General features: G+C 35.4%; 1 protein-coding gene across 1 annotated transcript; it reads left to right on the plus strand.

Moving 5' to 3' along the window:
* The first annotated feature begins 6469 nt into the window (after positions 1-6469).
* On the plus strand, positions 6470-14900 carry LOC126974127 (brachyurin-like). Its single transcript, XM_050821557.1, has 5 exons — positions 6470-6774; positions 9818-10085; positions 10700-10798; positions 12136-12326; positions 14455-14900. Exons 1-5 carry the CDS (start codon positions 6559-6561, stop codon positions 14554-14556), a joined length of 876 nt encoding a protein of 291 aa, XP_050677514.1. The 5' UTR covers positions 6470-6558; the 3' UTR covers positions 14557-14900.
* Positions 14901-16216: the final 1316 nt, after the last annotated feature.

Here is a 16216-nt window from a genome sequence, read left to right on the forward strand (position 1 = left end):
GATTAATCTAGCATTATTCTTACAGAAAGCCTAACACTTGACAATTAGGATTAGAAACCTGCAATACACAATATACGGCGAATAACTTCAAGTGCTCCAACAGATCGAAAGTAAAAAAATCAGTTGCCTCTAACTATACCCAATAAAGATAGGAGAATTTTATAAGTTTAAAGATCCCTAAACCGGGTCGGGAATACAACTGCTAGCAGATTATTCCACTAAGTTGCTACACGAAAGAGAAAGTTTGATATGTATACATCATCGCGATAATATTTGTGCACATGACTTAGTTTGACTGGGCTTTTTTCGCACTTAGCCCCTTTTGGATTGGGCCATTGTGCCTGTCCTGTCATCTTTTTACTCCAACCAACCCAGACCGTCCCAGAGGTCTAGCAGCCTTTCCATATTGCTACAGATGTCAGAACGCTATTCTGGAAATTGGAGGATTTCTGCCCGTTGTTAAGCCACACTCCTGCATTCCACTAAGAAATGTGTTATGTTTTTTCTGCCACGTACCTATGACTTATACCTCATAAGTCAGAATGTAAGTTTGCGATTCTATTTCAGGAGCTATATGTCAGGTAAGATAGCTACAAGTTCGTAACAGCTCGCCGTGAGGCCGTTAACAACGCAAAAAAGTACATAGCTGGATGGCTGGTGGAGCTGTAAAGTCGTCAAAGACACAGTGCTAATATAATAGGCCCTCCACAAGATGGACCGATGATCTAAAAGGCAGCGTAGGACAAACAGTCGTGATAATATTAGAGGGAGACCTTTGTCCAGCAGTGCGTCTTTTGGCTGAAGTGATGACACAAAATTTTGCAGGCAGTCACGAAAGGATATAAGACCCTTGCTTCCAAAGAATTATAACCCAGAACACAGCCCTAGCAACATTTGCCTCTTCAAAAACTCTTACCATTCAGATTCACCAAATAATTAATACGAAAGCAATTGAGACAACAACACAATTAAGAGCCGGCGGATCGTTTAACGTTATGTTTTGTTTGAAATATTGAAAATAGACTAATTCGTCTCTGTCAACAGCCCCTGTTCCCTGACTTGGATTAATGGCTAACGTAATTAAAGTAGTGTAAGCAGGTGTGCTTTTTCACCCTTCCCGAGTAACCACCGCGTTTGTGCGTATAATATGAGAGAGAGAAATAGGATAATGAAACGACTGAAGGCGACACGTACTTTATTTACCTTTAATTATTTCTTTAAGTATTTCTTTTGAAGTGATTACTACTCTAAGCGCATTGGGCATTTTTTGAGATAGGAAAAACCATTTATATCTTATATATAATATATTTATTTTATTTATTATATACTACCGTTTCCAAAAAGAATTGTCTCCTGCGCAATAATATAATTGTTAAATATAGATTTAACATCTTAACTTTATCTAACACATACGTTTCATTAAATTAATTGTTCATATTGTTTTCTGTTGGTACTGCCGGAGTGCCTGGTTTTTTTTAATGAGAAAAAGTGACATGACTGGCAAGACTAACCTGATGGTGAGTGATGTGCCCGGCCCATTATAATATAGTGCCACTCAGATTTCGTCCTTATGTCAGTAATACTATTAATTATGCAAAGCAATCAAATCAGATTTATGTCATTAGGTCAATAAATGATACTTATGAATGTCAAAAGTTATTTGTTTTTGCCACTTCTTCTCCTTTAAGCTCAGCTATTAAGTTTCTTAAATCAACGTTTACAGTTTCATCGTTTTACAAATTATTTTAAATAGATCGAATAAAAAAAAATATAATAATTGAAACAATCCCTCATGAGTTATTGAGTACAGTATATCAATCCACACAGACTGTATATCAATAATGTAAATATATGATATCATGCTTTCTTTTATATGAGCAAGATTCTCACTGGATGGGGAGTGAGGCAACCACCCATGGACATCCGCAACAACAGATGTGTCAAGAAATGCGTTGCCGGCCTTTAAGGTATGTAAGGGAGTATGCTTTTTTCTTGAAGGTCCCTAAGTCGTATCTGTTCGGGAAGACCGCCGCCGGTAGTTGATTCCACAAAGTGGCTGTGCGAGGCAAGAAATTTCGAACAAAACGCGTGGTTGTGGAATGCCAGACGTCTACGTGATGCTGATGGTACTTTGCACGTAATGTCCGGTGGTGGAATTCGGCCGCTGGAATCAACCCGAACAGCTCCTCTGAGCACTCCCCGTGATAAATGCGGTAGAACATGCAGAGAGAACCCACATCTCTACGTAATGCTAAATAATCAAGCCGATCGGAGATGACTTGATCGTCGATGATTCGAGCCGCTCTTCGTTGTATGCGGTCAAATGGAAGAAGCTGGTACTGGGGAGCACTCGCCCAGAGGTGAGAACAGTACTCCATGTGAGGCCGAATTCGCGCCTTATAAAGTTGCAGGCGGTGGCTTTTAGTGAAGTACTGTCTCGCCTTACTGAGTACACCAAGCTTTTTTGAGGCTAGTTTGGCCTTCTCTTCCAAGTGACCACGGAACTGAACGTCGCTCGATATATCGACGCCAAGTATGCCAATACAGGCTCTGGTAGTTAGAGAAGTGATCTCGAATCGAGGCGATACTTATCTAATTAGGTATCAACTTGAAATTATTATTTTGAATCACTATAGCCCTTACAAATAAAGTTACACATGATAATAAACCAAGACTATGCATAATGCTTACAAACTGACATTTTTCTTATGATCTGTGGGCACGGCAGCGCCCCTGCCAAGTCGAGTAAAAATAAGAGGCACGGCCATACTATCCTTTTCTCGAAGCAGTTGAGCCCATTTTCAACCCCCCATTTTCAACTTCAATGTGGGTAAACCTACAAACTTGAAATTTCAATTCAATTCAATAAGGACTTAGGGTATAAATCAAAGAAAAACTTATATATACTTATACATTATATTTTGTAATTTCGGTTCAGTTTTCTAGATACGCCAACTGCATAAAATTACTTTGAAATCTCATATGTTATATATAAGATTACAAAGTTACTATGCAGTTGGTGTTTGTGTGGCAAACTTACGTGGCGCTTTCTATAGGTCTGGGTGGCTTATATCAAAATAATGCCCACTTTAGAAGTATTGAAGCGCAGGAATCCTCAATTTGTGGATAAAATAGACTAAGACGCTTTAATCTTCCAGAATTATCAAAAATTGTAACATAGAGGATTCAAATTTAGAATACAATTAGTGTTTTATATAAATTAATATAATAATGTAAATAATCTAATCATTTATATTAAAATAATGCAATTTTGATCCGCTTTTCTAGATGCACTAACTGCATATTAAATAACTTGTAATCACATATAAATATACGATTATTAATATATATTTTGCATTGAACGAATCAGTGTATTAATGGAATTATAACGGTTTAAGTATTATTAATTAAAAAGAAAACTTTGAGTGCAGCAGTGAGTGACGTATATTAGTACAATTAATGTACAAATCAGTGAATCATTAAATAGGTGTAAATAAATTTGATGATATTCTGAATTCTTTCTCCAATACTAGAGGACCTGTTTTAGGCTTTTTGTTTGTCTACTTGTTTCAACTTATCTAATCCTAAGGTTATTCTTATTGTAAAAAATAAAATTATAAAATTTGTACATAAAAGGTATGGTAGGAAAATTATTAGGCGACTTAATCGCTATTCAGCGGTATTTACCAGGTAACCTGGTAGGTGTAGGCGATTTTATTTATAACTGAAAATGAATTATTGATGTGTTTAGACATGTAATGGAAACCTGCGAAGGTTAACATGGAGGTCTTTAATAAAATTATTTTCAATTGATATTATCTCAGATTTTCTCCACCTTCATCCTTAGTAATTAGTCATCTACCCGTGAAAGTCCGTAGACGTAGGAAGCCCCGCCGAGATTCGTCCTGATTACTCGCGGATTACTGCTAAGTCCCGTGGGAGCCTTCACATGGAGCCCTCAACTGCCTAAGTATGACCCCAGGGGATTACCACTGTCAATAAGCATTAACCTTTGTAATATAACATTTAAATTAAAATGCAAATGCTTTACCAAACTTGGTGTATCAATGGAAATAGTAGTAACATAATAGTAGTATTCTAAGCAATTGGTATGTTTTAATGTGATAACCCTCACTTCTAGGAATAATACACAAATAACATTTGAAAACAAAATTTTATGAACAAGTGTACACTTGAATGGTTAGCTTAGTTGGAAGAGCACTCGCACGGAACGCGAGAGGTCGTGGGTTCGAGTCCCGCATCGTTCATAAAATTTTGTTTTCATATTTTATTTGTGTATTATTCCGAAAGTTAAACAAGGAATAAAGAAGGAACTGTAATTATATTACTTTCTAATTTACCTTATTCTACCATACCTCAACAGCAAAGAGCCGTTAGGGAGAGAAGAAATGATCTTGAGTGGTTGCAAAGAATATGTACAAGTAATGGTGGGTGAAATTAATTAATACTCAGATGCTTAATAAGATCGCAAAGTCAATTGAGCAGAATCTCATATTTTTTTAGGTAAAATTGAGTGCTAATTGAATATAAAAAATCTATTAATATCAAAGTTTGATGTACTGGCGTTAAGCTTCAAACATTTTATTTTGCTAAGATTTCCCAAAAACTAAATTATTTTCTGCTGGTTTAATATTTATTTATGCCAATAATAACAGAAAATGGGGTGATAATTTTCCCAGTACGGCAAAAACTTGCCAAGTTTCGCGATTATAATATTAATATCCTATTACATAATTACAATTTTTTAGACTCGTTATGGAATGCAAAATTCTGAGCAGCATGACACTAGCGCATATAAATATACTCTTATAATATGTAAGTTAGGCCCTGTTTCACAATATACAAGTAAAGTTACGAATAGGCTACTTGCTAGTCATCTATAGAATAACGATATCATTTGCTTTTCATGATGCATAAATAGTGTTATCTAGCAGACAAGTGCCATTTAAATTAAAGGATGGATCTAGTAGCAAATATCATGGTTATCTGCCGGGTACTGGATAGCCCGGCAGAGTGACAAGTATTTGACAAAATAGTTTCAAATTATAGGTAGGGCAAACTCTAGAGGCTAATTATGGATTTACTCGAGCGTCGAGAGCACTTATTGGAAAGTTAGATGTTAAAAGAAAAAAAGACTATAATATGATTATAAACTCACTTTAAATTCACAAAATACGTATATTCCTATGACAACAAATGTTACAAACACACATGAAAAACCTTTAAAATTGTACCAAACTCCTTTTTCTATCGGAACTTCAGAATGAGATGATTTGCAGAAACAAACACGAAACAAACTGAAAAGCGAGTCATCTTCTAAAATCAACATTATGCATTATGAACTATACTGACACCTATTCAGTGGACATATGCTTACAAGTGATTTAAAATCCAAAGACATTATTTACACACTACACATTACGAACAAACAGCTAAGGCATTCAGCTTGGGTCTTGAGACGGTCAGCGCAGGAGGTACGAGTAGGTACATAAGTTATTCAATAGTCATACATTACAAACAGTGGAAGCGAGGCCTACTTGACCTAGTTATGTTTTCATTTCACACTTTGCAGCGCGCGAAAGATTTCTATTCATACTAAGAACGGTGTGAGAATAAAAGAAAGTAGATTTGTAAAATACACAGCAAAAAAAGATTTCAATTCTGTCACTTTGGAAGTTTATGAAAAAGAGAGACTGAATAAAATGATTCTATACATAGAAACAATGGGGCATGCATTAAACAATCATAGGGCAATGGAGAGGGCTATCTTTGGAGTTTCCCTGCGAGATCGAAACAGAAATGAGGAGATCCGTAGGAGAACTAAAGTTATCGACATAGTTCAAATGATTGCGAAATTGAAGTGGCATTGGGCAGGGCACATAATTCGACGGACAGATGGCCGTTGACGCAGTAAGGTCCTCGAATGGCGACCACGTAACGGAAGACGCAGTGTTGTTAGGGCCCCACAAGATGGACGGACGATCAGGTCAAGATCGCCGGAATACGTTGGATGAAGGCAGCGCAGGACCGTTCGTCGTGGAAATCTTAAGGGGAGGCCTTTGTCCAGCAGTGGACGTCTTCCGGCTGATGAAGATACATAGAATCCTGTTCAAAACTGCGCTATAGTGGTAGGGCGTATCACATACTCTCATAATTTTCATCAGTTATTCTCATAAGTGAGGCTTCGCAAACTACATTGCCTGCGCTTGTATTGTCAGTAATACGTTCATATTTACTACAGGAATATTGATCCTAAGTACATTTAAAAAGCACAGATATCATGTGTAGTCAGTATAGGTACTTGATGACAAAAAAATATTATTATGGTAAAACTGTGAGAAACAGCTAGACCATTATAATTTATCTACATTTTCTCGTTTGATTTATACCTTTCTTGCATATTTTGAAATGCTACAAATATGAAATGGTTGTCAATTTATATTTCATTTTTAATTTACATTCCAATAATTCATTGTGAATGTTGCATACTGCATTAGCAATCATTTGATATAGTGATTTGTGTTATTTGTGATTAAAATGAAGGAATTTTTTATATTATTTCCATTAATTATAACAGTTAATCATGCGTTTGGTTTAAGTATTAATGACCTTACTGTGTCCAACTATCACTTGAAAACGGGAATACCTGAAGCAGCTAGAATGATGATTCTGGAAGCGAAAGAAATGGCGATGTCAGGTCTTGACTCAATAGTCGGTGGTCAGATCAGCGATATATCAAAAACTCCTTATCAAGTATGTATCTAGAATTTTTAATTTTCGCGAGTATTTAAATAAAATACTTTTTAAACGAATAAAACGCGTGTAATTGTAACTGTGGTGTAGTACTAGGGGGACCCAGAAAAGGCCGGGTTAACTAAAATAATAATAAAAATGTAACTTTTAAGCAAAATCTACTGTAAAAATACAGTTATAATACCTACGTACTCTGACTAATGTGTATCACACTTAAAAAATTGTCAATTGCGTTGTTTACGATAGTAACCTTCTAACAACCTTCGCAGGACACGCCAGAAGTTAGGATATCTTCCCCACCATCTGGATGTGTGGCGGTCCTCCACAGTGCGATTTTCAAGGAACTTTCTTTCACGTATCACAAAGCTGTGAAATGAGCTTCGGTGTTTCCGGTACGATACGACATGGATACCTTCAAAAAAAGCCTTAAAGGCTGGCAACGCCCCTGTTTTATATAAATTAATATAATAATGTAAATAATCTAATCATTTATATTAAAATAATGCAATTTTGATCCGCTTTTCTAGATGCACTAACTGCATATTAAATAACTTGTAATCACATATAAATATACGATTATTAATATATATTTTGCATTGAACGAATCAGTGTATTAATGGAATTATAATGGTTTAAGTATTATTAATTTAAAAAAAACTTTGAGTGCAGCAGTGAGTGACGTATATTAGTACAATTAATGTACAAATCAGTGAATCATTAAATAGGTGTAAATAAATTTGATGATATTCTGAATTCTTTCTCCAATACCAGAGGACCTGTTTTAGGCTTTTTGTCTGTCTACTTGTTTCAACTTATCTAATTCTAAGGTTACTCTTATTGTGAAAAATGAATAAATGAATGAAAACACTCTATTGCACCAAATAAAATTATAAAATTTGTACATAAAAGTTATGGTAGAACACTAATTATTAGGCGACCTTATCGCTATTCAGCGGTATTTACCAGGTAACCTGGTAGGTGTAGGCGATTTTATTTATAACTGAAAATGAATTATTGATGTGTTTAGACATGTAATGGAAACCTGCGAAGGTTAACATGGAGGTCTTTAATAAAATTATTTTCAATTGATATTATCTCAGATTTTCTCCACCTTCATCCTTAGTAATTAGTCATCTACCCGTGAAAGTCCGTAGACGTAGGAAGCCCCGCCGAGATTCGTCCTGATTACTCGCGGATTACTGCTAAGTCCCGTGGGAGCCTTCACATGGAGCCCTCAACTGCCTAAGTATGACCCCAGGGGATTACCACTGTCAATAAGCATTAACCTTTGTAATATAACATTTAAATTAAAATGCAAATGCTTTACCAAACTTGGTGTATCAATGGAAATAGTAGTAACATAATAGTAGTATTCTAAGCAATTGGTATGTTTTAATGTGATAACCCTCACTTCTAGGAATAATACACAAATAACATTTGAAAACAAAATTTTATGAACAAGTGTACACTTGAATGGTTAGCTTAGTTGGAAGAGCACTCGCACGGAACGCGAGAGGTCGTGGGTTCGAGTCCCGCATCGTTCATAAAATTTTGTTTTCATATTTTATTTGTGTATTATTCCGAAAGTTAAACAAGGAATAAAGAAGGAACTGTAATTATATTACTTTCTAATTTACCTTATTCTACCATACCTCAACAGCAAAGAGCCGTTAGGGAGAGAAGAAATGATCTTGAGTGGTTGCAAAGAATATGTACAAGTAATGGTGGGTGAAATTAATTAATACTCAGATGCTTAATAAGATCGCAAAGTCAATTGAGCAGAATCTCATATTTTTTTAGGTAAAATTGAGTGCTAATTGAATATAAAAAATCTATTAATATCAAAGTTTGATGTACTGGCGTTAAGCTTCAAACATTTTATTTTGCTAAGATTTCCCAAAAACTAAATTATTTTCTGCTGGTTTAATATTTATTTATGCCAATAATAACAGAAAATGGGGTGATAATTTTCCCAGTACGGCAAAAACTTGCCAAGTTTCGCGATTATAATATTAATATCCTATTACATAATTACAATTTTTTAGACTCGTTATGGAATGCAAAATTCTGAGCAGCATGACACTAGCGCATATAAATATACTCTTATAATATGTAAGTTAGGCCCTGTTTCACAATATACAAGTAAAGTTACGAATAGGCTACTTGCTAGTCATCTATAGAATAACGATATCATTTGCTTTTCATGATGCATAAATAGTGTTATCTAGCAGACAAGTGCCATTTAAATTAAAGGATGGATCTAGTAGCAAATATCATGGTTATCTGCCGGGTACTGGATAGCCCGGCAGAGTGACAAGTATTTGACAAAATAGTTTCAAATTATAGGTAGGGCAAACTCTAGAGGCTAATTATGGATTTACTCGAGCAGGACACGCCAGAAGTTAGGATATCTTCCCCACCATCTGGATGTGTGGCGGTCCTCCACAGTGCGATTTTCAAGGAACTTTCTTTCACGTATCACAAAGCTGTGAAATGAGCTTCGGTGTTTCCGGTACGATACGACATGGATACCTTCAAAAAAAGCCTTAAAGGCTGGCAACGCCCCTGTGATCCTTTGGTGTTGGTGGTTGGTGCAAGAGAATGTGACCCGGTTGTCCACATTTTCCATAAAAAATAATAATATTTGAACTATTAACACTTTTAATATTACTTATGTAAGAGGATATGATGGTATTAAATATGTTTAATGTGATGTTAGGTGTATTCCACGGTCTTCGTGTGATGTAATACAAATCGATAAAGAGAACTCTTGTAAACATATTTTTTACAATTATTATAAATTAGATATTTTACGTAGGTATTTCTTGTTCTATATATTTTAATAACATCGCATCGCAGTGATATCACTACTCAACGTGTTCAAATTGTTCAAGTGGTTAAAACGAACCTTAATTAATCATAAGCGAAATTTTTGTGGAAGCATTTTTACTTTGATTTAACTCATTCATACCAAAGTGCATCGCTTGAATGTCTGATATCAAATCCATTCTGTAACTGTGTTTAATATAATCATGATTCTCAGGCAGGTCTTGTAATCCAAGTTCTTCGACTGCTAACATCTGTATGCGGAGGCTCTCTCATATCTAAAAACAGAGTTGTAACTGCCGCACATTGCATAGACGATGGCTCTGTATCAGCACAATCAGTTACAGTGGTGCTGGGATCAAACAAAATTTTTGCAGGAGGAGAACGAATCACTTCGAATGGCTTTGTCGTTCATCACAATTGGAATCCGAAAACACTTTTAAATGATATTGCAATCGTTTTTATTCCATCAGTGAAATATACAGGTAAGTTAATTAATATATCTTTTCTAAAATTATAACGACGATTAGATTTTTGTATGTTTGTAGCTACGGATAAACTCTATACCGATTTTAAAAATTTATTCTCCTATGAAATAATTCTGCTATGCAGTGCATTATTAGAAAATCCTGAAAAAATCCTGATGATAGGCTTTTTTTATGAAAATAAGGGACGAGACGAGTAGGACGTTCAGCTGATGGTAATTTATACGTCCTGTCCATTCAATCAAATTCAAAATCATTCTTGTATAATCCAAAAATTCTGAGCGATACTACAACTGCGCTCGTCACCTTGAAGATAGACATAAGATGTTAGGTCTCATTTGCCCAGTAATTTTACTAACTACGGCGCCCTTCAGACTGAAAAACAGTAATGCTTATACATTACTGCTTCACAGCAGAAATAGGCGCCGTTGTAGTACCCATAATCTAGCCGGCATCTTATGCAAATGTTCCTCCCCCTGGTAGAGCCACCTGCTGCCACCTGAGAAGAAACTAAATCATCAAAGAGTACAAATCATCTTTATTATTGCTTGCCCGAGTGATTGAATGGAAAGTTTGAAAATTGATTATAAAATTTAGGCGACTTCTTCTTTCAGATGTTATTCGGCCTATTAACTTACCACCCACTTCTGTGTTACGAGAGCAATTTGTAGGATGGACTGCAATCGCGTCTGGATACGGCAGAACTAGTACCGGTAGTAAAATTAATTACTATTATTGAAATTCTAAGCTCACTTTCTTTTCTGTCTTTTTTTGCTTTACTGCTTTCATAGCTGTTACCTCAGAATAGATCTTGGCAATATTTTATGTTTTTGACGTGCGTGATACAAACAATGTCTTAATTTTCTCTTCCATTACTCTTATCCAATTAATCTATTATTATTCAAAATTTAGGAGGAATCAGTAGGTATTTCTACTTGCTCCTATTTACATAATAGTTATAGAATCGACATTCTTCGGATTCGGAATGGATTTGTTATTATCTACAAATTTTGGTGCTTTTTCAATCGGGACTGCCTCAAATCTATCGTAAGCCATAAGGTTCCATACTTCCCTAGCTTTCTTTCAAAAAAGCCATACTATTTTTTCTTTTTGTAATTGAACTTGATCCATCCACTTTTTGGAATGACTTTAGCGGTAGGTATGAATAGCTATTTCACTTAATATACTGTTAGCAAATAAAAGAAAATTTATACGTATCGATAGAACATCTTGCTGGTAGACAACCAATGAAAACAGGCCAGGTTTATTACTTTGGTGTGCGTGGCAAGCTACGTCTTATACACGCGATTTGTATGTCACTTTATGTTAGTGTGCGTGCATTGCTGAAAATAAAGTTTAACTGTTAAACTCATTTTTGAAGTTATACTTCTTTTGGCGCGATGTAGAAAAATGATGAGAGTGAATTTTTATGATGCGCGCGTACACCGACACCTGAATTCTACATCATGAAGTTAGTTCTAGGTGGCATGAAAATCGATAATTTATATTATATTTAGTACAATTAAACAGTGTGAATAAATAAATATTATTTTGGTTTTTTTATTAAATCAATTTCATATACGACGGTGATAGTATTAACTAATAATTTATTAGTATATCTATATATATTGAATATATGTGATAAAACTGATTTGAATAAACTGTTTTGAGTGCATTTATACATTTGAGGTTAATTGTCGGTATGTATAATTTATTGACATCGTTAATTAAAAGTTATTACATTATTATCTAAATTTTTTTTTTCATTTTGTTTTATTTCTGGTATATTAACAAATTTTATGTATAAATAAAAAAAAAATAATTTTCTATACTTGTTTATATTAACCTTAAATGCTGGGTGTTTATACTATCTTTGATCTTAACTATTTGTTAAAATTTGTTTTATTTTTCCATACGCCAAAGAAGTATAACTTCTAACGCGTGTACAAGAGTACACACACTCTTTTTTTTTAAGTTTTCTTAGCTGTCACAGTATGTAGACGTATAAATGATCTAAAATGACCAATACATTGAAACACAATTTTCACAGGCAGCAAGATTACACAGGATCAACGTATTAGTTCTGTTAATCTTAAAATTATAACAAATTCGGAATGTAAGGATACTTATAAGAACATATCTCGCAAGAATATATGTACAAGCGGGGTTGATTCAGAAGGAACCTGTAATGGCGACTCTGGGGGACCACTAGCAGTTACTATTGATGATAAACCTATACTGGTAAGAATTAATGTAAGGAAATTTACTGAGGTACTCCTGTACTTGACTGACCTTAATTCGCAAGTAAGAATACAGCGTTTACAAACAATATCGTTCTCTGTCGAGGCTCTGAAAGTTTTCAAGTTGAATAGATGGAATAAGGGCTTCCACAAAATTTCTGTCATCCCTCTGCTCCAGGAGCGTTTAAGTGGTGGTAATCACTCAATTTTAGCTGCTCTTTAAAGTCGTGTACTTTAAAATGCTGCATTAAAAATAATACCTAAACATTTTTAACTAGTGTGTATTGGCCTTAAGATATAAAAAAAATATGTTAGGCATAGTCTTTGAGCTCTTACTTTATTATTGTCTTAGTTTTGAGATTAGTTTTTCATCTAGATATGACATATGTTCCATATGTATAACCAAGCTTTGAATCGAATATCTTCCGCATTGTTACTATACTTAACAACATATCAATACAACAAGGGACCCTAAAATTTCGGATTAATTAACCGCCTACAAAACAAAAACTTATCTTGTAGAACGCTGGAGTGCCCCAAGGCTGTGTCCTATATCCCACAATATTTCTTCTGCATATCAATGATATTGACACGAGAGTAGGTCAGAGATTGGAAATAATACCCCGCATATAGGAACGAGTCTTTATAATAAAATAATGATTCCCCCATTCCATCTTTAAATTTAAATTGTACTAGAAATTTCTTTTAACTATTGTTATCCTGCTTACCTATTTTCCATCCTCTTTACTCTGTTCGATTTGATCTTGAACTTTCTAGAAATTTCCATTAACATTACAAAACCTAAAAAATTCCATATACTGGTAGGTGTATCGAACCCGGGTCTACATGCAGCGTCTAAAGTAAATACTTTTCCGCTGATCTACGAGTATTGCTGACGGAGCTGTTGAAATTAACAATGTCTTGAAGTTTGACAACTCTCGTCATTTACGTTCGTGCACGATGTGAAGTTTGTCAACTCTCGTCATATACGTCGAAGCATTGCTACGCAACAATATGTTAGACACCTTCAACATACATTGCTATGGAGACCACAGCACGGGCGATGCCGTGTACACGGGCCATGCAGGTCTCTCGGGAAATCGTCGACCAGTGCTGGGAGAAACTTGTGTCTTCTATCAAGTCTTCTCTTGAGAAGGTCGCGGAATGGCTAGAAGACTCAAGTTTGCATGTTGACACAAAAAAACTCCATTTATCGTATCACCGCTCTTCGACAACACTTCCCTTACAGCCTCGCCTAGTATCGGAATTCTGGGTCTCGTCATCTCAAGCGATTGCCAATTCCGCGGTCTTCTGGAGGGCAAAGTCAAATTGGCTTCGAAGAAACTAGGCGTCATAATTAGAGCTTCCAGCCGGCTCACATTCTAGCGCTTTACAAAGCGCAGGTCCGGCCACATATGAAGTATTGCTGTCATCTCTGGTCTGGCAAACCCCAGTATCAGCTCGATCCATTTGACCGAGTGCAACGCAGATCAGCTCGAATTTTCGGGGACCTAGTGCTCTGTTAACGGCTGGATCACTTGGAGTTCCGTAGAGACGTCGGTTCATTGTGTGTCTTTTACTGCATTTATCAAGTGATCCGAAGAGCTGTTTCAACTTATTCCTGCCGCCGAATTCTACTCTTGCACGACACGCCACAAATTAGGATATCATCCCCATCATCTAGATGTCTGGCGGTAATCCACAGTGCCAATTTCAAGGAGCTTTCTTCCAACTGCTCTGCTTTCTACAAAGCTGTGGAATGAGCTTCCTTGTGCGATATTTTCGGGACGATACGACATGGGTGCCTTCAAAAAAAGCGCGTTCACCTTCCACAAAGGCCAGCAACACTCCTGTGATTCCTCTGATGTTGCAAGAGAATGTGGCCGGCGATGATCACTTAACACCAGGTGACCCGTACGCTCGTTTGTCCTCCTCTTCCATAACAAAAAAAGGTGGCGTTTTTCTTGTAGATGGCTACAGAATACTTCCTATGGAGGAAGCATTCTGCTATACTAAAACACTTAAAGTCAGACTATTTACAGACTGTCGCAAAATTAATGATCAAGTAGTTATAACAAAAACAAAATATCACCAGACTGAACTAGCTATATTCGAATTTCACTTTGCAGATTGGCATCACGTCATTCGGCGCAAAAGCTGGTTGCGAGGTTGGCTACCCTGCTGCTTATACCAGAGTAACTTCATTTGTATCCTGGATAAACGAAATATAAATACAAATATACATATATTGAAATGTATTACGCATTACTTTGTGGCACTCCATTATTAACATATTATTATGTCAAAACCTTAAATAATTTAGTCTATATAGAGCCTGTTGCTGTTAGACAACCGAAGAAAACAGGTCAGGTTTACCAGGTACTTTAGTGTGTGTGACTAGCTACGTCTTACACTTGCGATTTGTATGTCACTTTGTGTTAGTGTGCGTGCATTGCTCAAAATATAGGCTTACTGTCAACCTCAATATTGTTCGACGTTTTCACAGCTGTCACAGTCTATCTAGTACGTACGTATAAATGATCTAAGTTCAAAAATATATTACAATAAAAATAAATTTTGAAATTATGGACATAATTTTTATAACATTAATATCAGAAACAAATATTATAATTTTTAATATTATTCCTATAACACAGCTTACTCAAGTAAGTAAGTCTTTTATTGAGCAAAATATATAATATGATTCTACGATAGAATCCAATGAATATATGCACTCAATACGTCATATTGTGCTAAATTCATAGGAAATCTGATGAAAGGCGTATGTGGTTAAAGATACCATACCAAAACTTACTTCATAAACGATACCTACCACGTCATGGTAGCGGGGTGATCGTCATCAGGCTCTCGAATAGCTTAATTGAAATCCAATAAAACAAACTCAAGTCCTTAAGTTTATCAACCGCACATCTTCGAGAAAATATATCCATAAAACTATTGAGTATTTTGGGGCTAAATGCAGGAATTTCTTCCAATAGACAATTTTGAAACTGAAATGAATGCACATTTAACATAAGAAAGGTTCAAGTAAGTTAAGTTATACAAATACTCTTATCATCAAATCACTTGACTGTTACAACACCAGGGGCGAAAATTCCACCATCACCAGTGATTCCTCTTACACTCTTCATAAGAAATAGAACAATATCATACTGGGTCGGTCATTAGAAAACCGGCTTCCTGTATAAAGGAAGGGTAGGGTATATATACCTGGGAGGCTCACTGGTATATATACCCTACCCTTACATTGACTCCACTAACTAACACTTAATGTATCTGTATCTGAGATACAATAAAAGCACAATATAGCACGTATCCAGACGTCTGGGCGAGAGTGTTTTCAATTTCAGACCATAAAATTAATGTCAAAAATGAACTTGATCATCATAATATGGGTTTTGCATAACTAGAGATATGTTGTTAGCCTTTATTTCATTCATACACTGAACTGTTTATGATAATAATCAAAGTTTATTAAAAATATTTGTATCATATAATTTTAAGGGTAAGTAAGGTCTGCTATATAAAAAGAAATACGGCTAATTATAATAGGTATTAAGTAATATTCAACCCACTGATAGCTTCGTCATACCTTTAAATATATAGTAGACAGTACATTCCCAATAGACAAGCCTCATCAATGCATATTCTCTCAGCTCTCAACCCATTTAATTAATTGCGAACCAAGTTTCTATTAAGACTAAAAGCATAGTGGAAACATAAGTACATGTAACAATTCATTGTATTATATGAAAATGTAAAACAATAGAGGCTTTTCTAGTCAGAGTTTTGTACGAAGATCTTTATAGACTATGACGAAAAGTTGAGCAAATTTTAATTGCAATAATTTGTGTTGATATTTTCTGACAG

Source organism: Leptidea sinapis, chromosome 31, assembly GCF_905404315.1.
Source record: "Leptidea sinapis chromosome 31, ilLepSina1.1, whole genome shotgun sequence".
Taxonomy (NCBI): Eukaryota; Metazoa; Arthropoda; class Insecta; order Lepidoptera; family Pieridae; genus Leptidea; species Leptidea sinapis.